This window comes from Mercenaria mercenaria, chromosome 10, assembly GCF_021730395.1.
Source record: "Mercenaria mercenaria strain notata chromosome 10, MADL_Memer_1, whole genome shotgun sequence".
NCBI classification, from domain to species: Eukaryota; Metazoa; Mollusca; class Bivalvia; order Venerida; family Veneridae; genus Mercenaria; species Mercenaria mercenaria.
Window position 1 is genome coordinate 66,392,756 of NC_069370.1, and position 10,340 is coordinate 66,403,095.

Sequence of the window (10,340 nt, forward strand, 5' to 3'; positions counted from 1 at the left end):
ATTTTGCGGGTGCAACATGCAGTCTTACCTGGGCTAATTACACATACACTTCCCGATCTATAGTACCCATTGTTACACACACAAATATTACCATTACAATTTGAGTTTGAAATATAACATGTTCGTGTAGGACTCACACATGACTGTCCTAAAGATGCTGTAAACAAAAACATATTTCATAACTGAAATGTATACAGCAAAACTATCCAGGGCAAAGGACTTAAAGGGTCATGCCTCAAATTTTAAATGAAAGCTTAAATACAATCAATTGTTAGAAAGTGAAAATAAAAAGTGAAAAGAATTATTGAGTGTGCAGTATTTATTTTCTACAGGATAACTCGTGCATTTTCATGTTAGAACACTCGACGATTCCCGAGGAATTGGCTAGTGCCCAAGCACAGATGGCCAAAGGCATTAACATATGCTAAGAGATTCTGCAGATGTTATAGCCATTAATGCTATTCTAGCATAAAAATAAAATGAATAAAAAGTCCAATTTGACATCATTTCTTTTTTAATTTATATCTGTTATAGGGCTGATGTATGTATATGCTTTGTTATGGAACAAGCATATATAAAAAGGTATTTTAACAGCACAAGAGCATGGGAAACTCTCCGCTTAATTAGATTTATTTTCCTGTTAAAACGCCCCTTGAAAATGACAAAAGCAGCAGTTTTATCCTAGAATAATATGTAAAATATGTAAAAAAAAAAAAAAAAACACCACTAAACTGTCTCCTGCATTAGTCACACAGTAAAATTAATATTGATGAATTCAGCAGTTATTTCACAGCTTATTCATACTGCATTGACTCAAAAAATATTTATTCATGATTTCTGATATTGATAATGTTCCTCAAAATCCTTGTATATCAGTTTACTTTTCAAGAGAGAGAAATAACTTAATCATTATTTAAGAAAAATGTTATTCTTTTTTGAGATAATGATGTTTTTATTCATGTCAGTGTCTTGAATCGGCAGGATGCCATTTAGCAAAAATTAGCGAAATTAAACTTTTGCAAATATAACCCTACAGTAGTTGTATCTATCAAACCATAACTCTTCAACATTCTAAATCTGTAAGGACTTAGAAATCAGGTCTCTAAAATTTCAAATTTGCTGTAACTGATTTTTATAGAACATGTGCAGAACTCTTTGGCATTATAGGAATCATCTTCAAACAAAGATCTCTGCAAAACTTTAGTGTTTTACAAACAAATGGTCCAGTCAGTGGCCCTAAGTCTCTCATCAGTTCTGACCTTGATTACTGGACCTTGAGTATATGTAGGACACACTAAATCAGGATTGGTAACATCTGTATTTAGTTTAAAAACATAAATCATGTCAAGTGCCCCAAACTGAACACACTGGAGACAGCAACTTACAAGGATGCTATGGACCAAGTTCAATGAAGATCCTTAAAGCAGTTAAATAAATTGGATAAATTTGGGAACTGACCACAGACCAAATGTGATTATCCTACAAGAAGTTGTTTAAATGTTTTTCTATCTTTTAGCTCTAACAGCCTCCAAAAGAGGACATGTGCTCCCATTTGAACAAACTTGGGGGAGGACCTTGCCAAGGACCAAATTTGGTGTAATTCTAAACAGAAATTCAGATGAGATGTTTAAGTAATAATGCTGACAACGTATGACTGATGCCAGACCATCTGCCTATATTAACATCACTCCCTGAACATTTTGTTGAGGTGAGCTAAAAATAGAGTAAACTGAGAGTTCAGAATTTTAAAGTCAAAGCCTAATTTCAGACTGAATGCTTTGATGAATACAATGAGGTTTTAACACAGAATCATAATAAACTAGAGATGCTTTTGAGAAAAGGGCATGTCTCTCACAACTGTCTAAATAGTAAGTCAGTCTTTATATACCATTAACTTAATCCACATGTGCATGCGCTTTCTTGACACCAAAAGGACACCTATAGTATAGGCGCTGGTTTGGGGCAAAGCTGTGCAAGAAATCTGAGTGTTTTTGGTAATTCAAGGGCCATAATTCCGAAGTGCCTATGCCGATTTGGCTAGTTATCGAACTTGGCTGAGCATTTATTGGCAGACACATTTTGTTGAAGTTTGGTGAAGATCGGATAAGAAATGTTCAACTTAGAGTGCGGACAAGCTTTGTGACAGACAGACACACAGACAGACAGACAGACAGACAGACTGGAGTAAATCAATATGTCTCCCACATCACAGTGTGGTGGGAGACATAATGAAGCATAGGAATACCTATATGATACACAGATGGGGGCTCAGAAAGAGTAAATAAAGATGTCATAACTTTTTTACTATAAAAGCTACCCTTCTGACATTTTAAATACTTGGAACTTCATCTAGTAGGCAAAGAATTTTAAATTCAGATTTTTATTAGTAAGTAACAGCTGTTTAGCTATCATGTATTTTTAACTTGAATGTGGAAGCAATATAAAAAAAGCAAGCTATTGTTTGCCCTTTAATCAAAAACTTCTAAAGAAGAAAATACACACTGCAACTGACATGAACTTGCAGGACCTCGACAGTGTAACAAACAAGAGCTGTACGACAATAAACTCAACTATTTGAGACCCTTCCACTTGTTACTGGCTTACATACAAAATCTTTACCAAATTTACCAAATGTGTCTAAGTTGAACAATTACTAAGGCATAATTTTGTAAACTGTAAGTCAGAGATATGAAACCTGGTTCAGAACGGTCATGAGTTTGAAAGCATTTAGTACAATAATTCTTGAGAAACCTGCTTACATACAAAACATTCTTAAAATTTCTATGTTTAAAAGGAGCATTATTTTGACAAAATGTAAGCCTGAGTTACGGAACCTGCTCTGTGAGATAAACTCAGGATGAAAAAATTTCTATGATATCAAGGGACATAATTTTGACAAAATAACAGCTAGAGTTATGTAACTTGTCCTGCGAGGTTGCCCAATGATGCTCAAGACATAAGTGAAGTCTGAAAGTATTCGGCCTACTAGATTTTGAGAAATCTGCTTAACTGATATTTTTTGTGATGTAGATGTAACTGTACATACAACAAAAGCTATCATTTTTGAAAAATTCCAAAGAGTCAAGCTAAAAATAAAAAAGCCAAGATGTTCAATTTAAAAAAAATCACTCTTTTGTAAAATAAGATGATATTAAGTGATAGTTTCTGTTCCATCTTTGTTCTGCAAAATGTACATATCAAATAGTAAAAAAGTTATGACCTCCATACTGGAATTTTCTGAATCCCTCTTGTACTATTATGTTTTACACACAGTAAGTAAATCTGAAATAATGTGACTGATTGTAATGAAACAAAATCAAAACAACTACAAACAGTTGACTCTATAGCCATCTTACAGGGTGTACAGAAATTATCACTATACAGGGTTTTAGAAAACTAAATATTGAATAAGGCTAAATGACACAAATAACACTGCCTGCAAATTACTAGTGTACATACCTGAATCTGAAATACATATGGTTCCCGACTGCACGTATCCGCTACCACACTGACAAACATATGGCGAGCTAAAACTGCATCGTGCATTAGCTGTCAAACAAGATTCATCAATTCCAGCAGTACATGTTGAACCTAATCCAACCTCTGTTAACAAAAATCAGAATAGATTTTTAACCATAAAATTTAAAATTGACATATTTCATACATAAATAATCTTGTATCTAGAGTATGAGCTACCAAATCTGTAACAAAGTGAATTTCGTAAATTTCGGCTTTATTTTTCAAGGTCAAATTATATGTTATGCGTCATTCTACAGGTCTCCAGCAGGAATTGTAGGTACATTATAAAAAAATTAAAATGTCTTAGCTCTTAATTTTATGGACAATCTTTTTTTTTCAAAGATAAATTCCTGTGTAAAGTTTTGGCCAATGAAAATTCCAATATTTTGTTAATATTTTCTCCAAAGTTGTATTAATGTTTGCTGTAATGTTAATTCTAATATGCTTGTCTCTGTTAAAACACTCTTACGCTAGAATGACGTCACGTTAACGTGCGGTGACGTCATAGTTTTTGTTGCGACCAAGAAAGAGCGCTTCTATATTTTATTTACTGTTTTAGATTAAGAGCACATTAGAATCGAAATAATTTATAGCACAAGCGTGTTTTAACACTATTTATGCACTTGGGTGGTAATACGTCGTTCAAATAATTTTACTCGGGCTGCGCCCTCGTGCAATTATTACGCCCGATGTATAACCACCCATCGTGCATAAACAGTGTTAAAGCACTCTTTTGCTATAAAATATTTCTTAACTACCATATTCAGAATGTTTTGAAAGGATCCAGTGGAAAATTGCGTCATCATTGAGACTGTTCTAATTTTTTGGCCCCAAAATGCTTAAAATTTTCAATGGACAATTCCCTCTTAAAATTATTTTTTGGGACAATAATTCAAACCTAATTATGGAACCGGTGCACTGCATATAAGAGTATCATAGTTAAAAGGTGTGTGAAGCTTTGATGCAATCTACCAAGTGACTACTGAGATAACACCTGATATACAAAAACTTGATGAAAATGGTCTGTTGATGTAGACACCAACAAAGAATCAATTGCAACAATGTTTTTATCCAAAGGGACATCAACTCTCCTTCACTCTATTTTATTTCATTAAAGTTTCGGCCTCGTGGCCTTTATCAAAATGAAAAGATTCCAAATTATAATCTATATCTTGAATACAAAGACTGTAAAGATGTAGAATCTATCATCTTTACTCTTAAAGTAGTTGAGCTAAAGAGTTCTTTAGAATAATAGTATTGTCTTATATTTATAAAGAAATCAAGAAAATCAAGGAAAAACCTTATTGAAGAATTTGTGTATCTTCAATATTTTCAAGTACTGAAAAATCCAATTTTCCTCAGTATAAAATTTAGTGGTTTCAGCTAAAACTACAATTTTGTTGTGTATTTGTTTGATTTTGCGAAAATAGTGCAACCTTAAAATCCTTGAAAATGAGTACCCCAGTATAAAGTAATTGATTAAAAGAGCATTCAGAAGTTGATGTTTCTGTGTCCTAGAATTAAACTGAAAATAAGAAAATGTTGATCATGTTAGACTTACGTTGTGAGCAACTGCCACCAGAACTGGAAACACCGTTGGTGTCATAGTAACCAGAGCTACATACACACACATTAGAGGATGAGCAGGCAGCATTGGCAGTAGAACAAGTTACTTGACTTGAACATGCTTCTCCGAGACTCGCTGTGGACAATAAAATAAAAAGATGTTGTTAAGATGTAACATGCTTTTTTAAATGTTGTACATATTTTTGAAAACAACCAACATAGATTACAAAATTATGTAGTCCTTTTCTATGAAAAAATAGAACAATGATTCAAAGGTCTTTGAAAATAAATTTTAACGTACCAAATCTAGAACTATATTGCAAAAATGTAACATATGGAACTAGAAAGAGTCTGAATTCAACCAATTGAACAGAATACAGCTATTTATTAATAGTACAGAAACAGGAAAATCTGTTCTTTGGAGGAAAGGAGATGATTTCAAAACTGTTGCCAGAGGCACAGTTTATTTCTGAGAAGACTAAAAAACTGAAATTTATTTCTTAAAAAAATTAATGAGACTTTAGTTTTACAAGTACACTTTGAATGTGTACAGCTAAATTTATGAAAATTGATTTGCGCTGAACTTTTACACGTCAGACACTAATACTGAGGTAAAGAATGAAATTTCAAACAGAGATGGACTCATAAGTATGAAATCGCAAACTACTGCCTAAAGTAAGTAAAGCCTAAACTTTTCTGTTTAATCTTTACCTTGCTAAATTTCTAAAATGACCTGGTCCATCATTCAATTTGGACAGTACCATTTATTACTCAAAGGGATGTTTACTGAAAACTTACTGACTGAACAGCAAACAGTGCAGACCAACATCAGCCTGCACGGATAAGCTGATGTTGGTCTGCACTGGTAGCACAGGCAGAATCACTTGTCACCAGCAAACTAAACATTAAAGGTACTCTGCCATTTATGTTTTATTTCAAAATGTGCAGGTTGCAAATATGCAGGTGGTGCAACTCAATTCATACATTCCTTTAGTCTGTCTTTACTTTTGTAACAGTTAGAATTGTAGAACTACCTGTAGCAAACAAGGTTAGTCTGAGAAATTTAGGAGATGCTTACATTATCTTGTATAGGGGTTTACTATACATAAATATACACCTCTCATAAAAGGATGACAAAAATGGTGCTGTAGAAAGTAAACCAATATTAGACTATGAGAATTGCAAACTGCCAAAAAAAGAAAAGAAAAAAATTAAAAAAATAAACCTGTTGTTGTTGTTGTTGCAGTAATAGTGGTATATATTGTTATTGATGTTGCTGAGGACCCCGAGTCAATAGCTCCACACCACAGTCGATGATTAGTTAGGTAAGACGACTGCACTATAAATGTCACACTACTCTTAACTGTACCGTCATTTGGATTTGACGCTCCATCTACCACTGAACTGGTCAGCTGACTGTTGTTTCTTATATATGTTCCGTCAGTTCTTCTAATAAACCAAACTAACGTGGGATCCACTCCGTTCCCGGAACTTGTGCAGTTGTACGTAGCTGACTGCCCTGCAGCTACATTGTTCGCTAGATTTAACACTAATGATGATGCTGTAAAATATAGAAACAAAGGTTAAAAAGGCAATATACGATACATGAATAAACACTTAACATGTAAATATTACTAAATATATTCACTTGTAGCAACTTAATGTTTTTCCTTATACTCCTACAATTCTTTTTCATTTATCAGACCGATCAAAGTTAAAAGCTTGATGGCACCTTGAAAGCAATAGAGAAGAATTTTTTCTGGGATAAGCTTATTTAGTATGTTTAAGAAAGAAGTTTATTTAGAACTGTATGAGCAGCTTAGGACATCTAACTTTCAGTTAAACTTTTATGTGATGAAACATCAAATAAACAAATTCAGCATTCATTATTTGGTGTATAGAGGATGTTTGTTTGTTATTTAGAACTGAAATCTTTTCATTAAATGAAAACAGGGTGAGTGGTTCACAACCAAGAGAGATATAATTTTAATCTAGATCATTATACTAACCCTTACCCTGCTAAATCTTTATAATGAACTTGTCCATCTTTCAATTTGGACAGTAGCATTTACTGTTTAAAGGGGTGCTTACCAAAAAGATACTGAATGAATGGTGAACAGTGCAGATCATGATCAGACTGCATGAATGTGCAGGCTGATCATGATCTACGTTGGTCGCAAAGGCAGAAATAATCGTGTCCAACATGGTAAGGGCTAACTTTATTTCTAACGAAGGTTTAACTAAATTTCTACAATTTTTTACTTTATTTTATGTCACTTTTATTTGAAAAGAAAATACATGTTCTTAACAACATTTAATAAAAATAACAAGTATTTGTATATCACTAAAGAACAAACAAATTAAGAAATTCCACTGACATTGGAGTTATTTTGTATCACTTTGTTTTACATATTCAAAGTGAAATAATTTCCAGAAAAACAAATAATAACGCTCAGTTTTACCGAAGTTGGGATTGGGTACAAAATTGTTTTGTTTACTTTGGCAGGTATATTCAAGTGATGCAGAGCACCTTTTCTTCAACCGTAATAATCTTGACCTTTAGCCTGCTGGTGGCGAATATTTCAGCCTTTGCGACCAGTGCAGACCAAGATCAGCCTGCACATCCATGCAGTCTGATCATGGTCTGCACTGTTCCCTATTCAGTCAGTAAATTTTCAGTGTACACCCCTTCAAATAATAAATGGTTTTGACCAAATTGAATGATGGACCAGTCCATTTAGGAAATTTAGCAGGCTAAGGGTTAAAATGGAAAGGAATAATGTAACAAGGTCACTTACTTGCAGCTTCAACACAAGATAAATAAGGCACTAAAATTAACACTGTCAAATATACTGGCTTCATTATGCTAGAGAATGATGTTGCTGTCAAGTGTAGAAATTTATTTCAATTCTCCATCATGTCCAGGTTTCAAAATGTCTCATCTATTTCTCTGCAAAATGAAATGAAAAATTCTGTATGCTCTCATATGTAGAATGTAATTTCAAAACTCCATCTATGTCTCTGTTATTACAAGATAATCATTTACGAAAAAACATTTTAGAAATATCTTAATTTTAACTCTGTCTAATAATTAAAAAAAGGACATACAGATCAAATCATTCTTTTCTATGTTCAAAGTTCTCTTTTGATCCAATACACAAAGTTATGCAATTACAAATACACCATTTATTAAACGGTTTTTATAAAATGATCAGAAATGACAAGTTTATACAGGCGGTTAATCCCTTTCACACACACAGTTTCAAACATACTACCAAGATGGTTGTAATCCATTCTCCAATACATATTGTATATGACCATTAATTCAGGTATAATATTTACTCTATTTCAATGGCAAAATTTTATACCAATACAAGCCAATTCAACCTAACCTTGCAAGTTTTTAAAATCGGTAAAATATCGTTAAATATCATACATACTTTTACAATATAATAGAAAGTAATCTTGCCCATTTCGTAAAACTTCTAATATCAAATATCTTCAAGAATGATTTTAACAAATGAACGTCTTTTTAAATTGAAGTTAACAATAGATTATTTGTTGATTAATTTAAATGTGGAAATTGTTAACATCTGTAAGATTTTACGGATGACATATTATCTGTATTAATGCTGCAGAATTATCTCAAACTTTCTGACATTTAGAAAAGGCTTTAGTTAGTAACTTCAATAGAAAGATATTTGAAAAATGATTCCATGCAGTTCTGCACACAGCACTCTTTTAGTCAATAAAACAAGCAGAAAACACGAAAACAGTAGTCTACTATAGAAATTTAATATCAATATATGGAATTTAGCTGTACAGTGCATAATATATTTCAAAAATATCTATTGTAAGAAATAGTCCTTAATCATTTCCGATATCTATCATCAAGTGCTATTTCTTTTATATATATTTTTTTATTTCAAATTGGAGGTTCCTTTAATAGTTGTAAAATTATTAAATGTATGAATTGCCACCTACAATTATCTCTGGCCAATTGATTTTTTTGTCAAATACCTGTGGCAGTCACTACTCTAAGTACAGATACCGTGTCATTAATCATATTACAGGTACTTTAAATAGTCATTAATATGCCCATTTTTTCACCCCTGAAAAACAAGGTGACGTTTTATGGTCAAGCTAGAGAAATAAACAAGATAGACAGATAGATAGTCGAAAAACGGGCATAATTTTGTATAAATGCAAAATGTAATTATTATCGCTTCGAAATTAACTATCCTTCATTAGTTTTATACTTCATTGGTTTCTATTGTATATGTTTTGGCGGGCTTTTGCACGAACATTTCGTGCAATTCTGCCAGTATATATAGGTTTTTTCGCGCTTTATCTCCACTCCAGGTTAAAATTTGGCAGCAAACATACGTTTATGCCCACCCTCCCTCCCAGTTAAATTTGATAATTTGGTAAATTTGTTCGAGGCTTTCAACTCTTAAGAGGGAACCGCTTTAACGTTCATTTAGTTGTCATTATGATTTCCATATTTAAAGTGAAATGTTTAATTTTAAATATATTGCTTTGTAGCACAATAGATGTAAAATAGGTATTTCATTTTATAGCATCTATATGTTAACATGATTTTTTTTATATTAGTGTCGTTTCAGATTTTTACAATCACACAAAGTCATCCCAAGAGACGAGGCTGTCGAGGACAACATAAATTTGACATCTTGTATTGTTGAATATTTACTCCGCGATACATTGTTCGCGATATTTGCTGCCAAATATATACCTTAAACCTATTCATGTTTTGGTTTTATGTAATTAGTTAATTGGGATAAGAGAATAATTAATTTACTCACAGCTTTAGCGTGAGTAACTAGAGTTATTGAAGCTGTGCATTGCATGTCAGATCATCACTGTGACAGTGTACAATTGTGTCAAGTTTCCATCCCTTCCCATTTAGTAACTCGGTCCTGAGATACCAGCTTGCATACAAAAACTTAATATAATTTTGTAAACAAGAGCTGTCGTAGGACAGCAATGCTCAACTATTCAACAGCCTTGTCAATTGAATGAATACAAAAGTCAAAAAAGGGGCATAATTTTGTAAAAATGTGAAACAGGCTTATGGAACCTGCACAATGCCACAATGCTTATCAGCTTATGACAGTGGACAAGTGTGTGAAGTTTCAATCCATTCCCATTAGTGGATACTGAGATACCAGCTTACATATAAGAATTTAACCAAAAACTGCTAAATTGTAAAAGGGGCATAATTTTGAAAAAATGCA

The 10,340-nt window shown here is 32.8% G+C and overlaps 1 protein-coding gene across 1 annotated transcript in view; it reads right to left on the reverse strand.

Moving 5' to 3' along the window:
- LOC123561377 (multiple epidermal growth factor-like domains protein 10) overlaps positions 1 to 8,803 on the reverse strand; it is a 28,716-nt gene extending 19,913 nt beyond the window's left edge. The window contains exons 1-6 of the mRNA XM_053516961.1: positions 8,194 to 8,803; positions 7,884 to 8,035; positions 6,311 to 6,646; positions 5,081 to 5,221; positions 3,460 to 3,603; positions 29 to 157 (exon numbers count right to left, since the gene is read on the reverse strand). Of these exons, the coding sequence (XP_053372936.1) occupies positions 29 to 157; positions 3,460 to 3,603; positions 5,081 to 5,221; positions 6,311 to 6,646; positions 7,884 to 7,947 (814 nt within the window). The 5' untranslated portion in view covers positions 7,948 to 8,035; positions 8,194 to 8,803. The remainder of the gene's footprint in view (positions 1 to 28; positions 158 to 3,459; positions 3,604 to 5,080; positions 5,222 to 6,310; positions 6,647 to 7,883; positions 8,036 to 8,193) is intronic.
- Between the last annotated feature and the right edge of the window lie 1,537 nt (positions 8,804 to 10,340).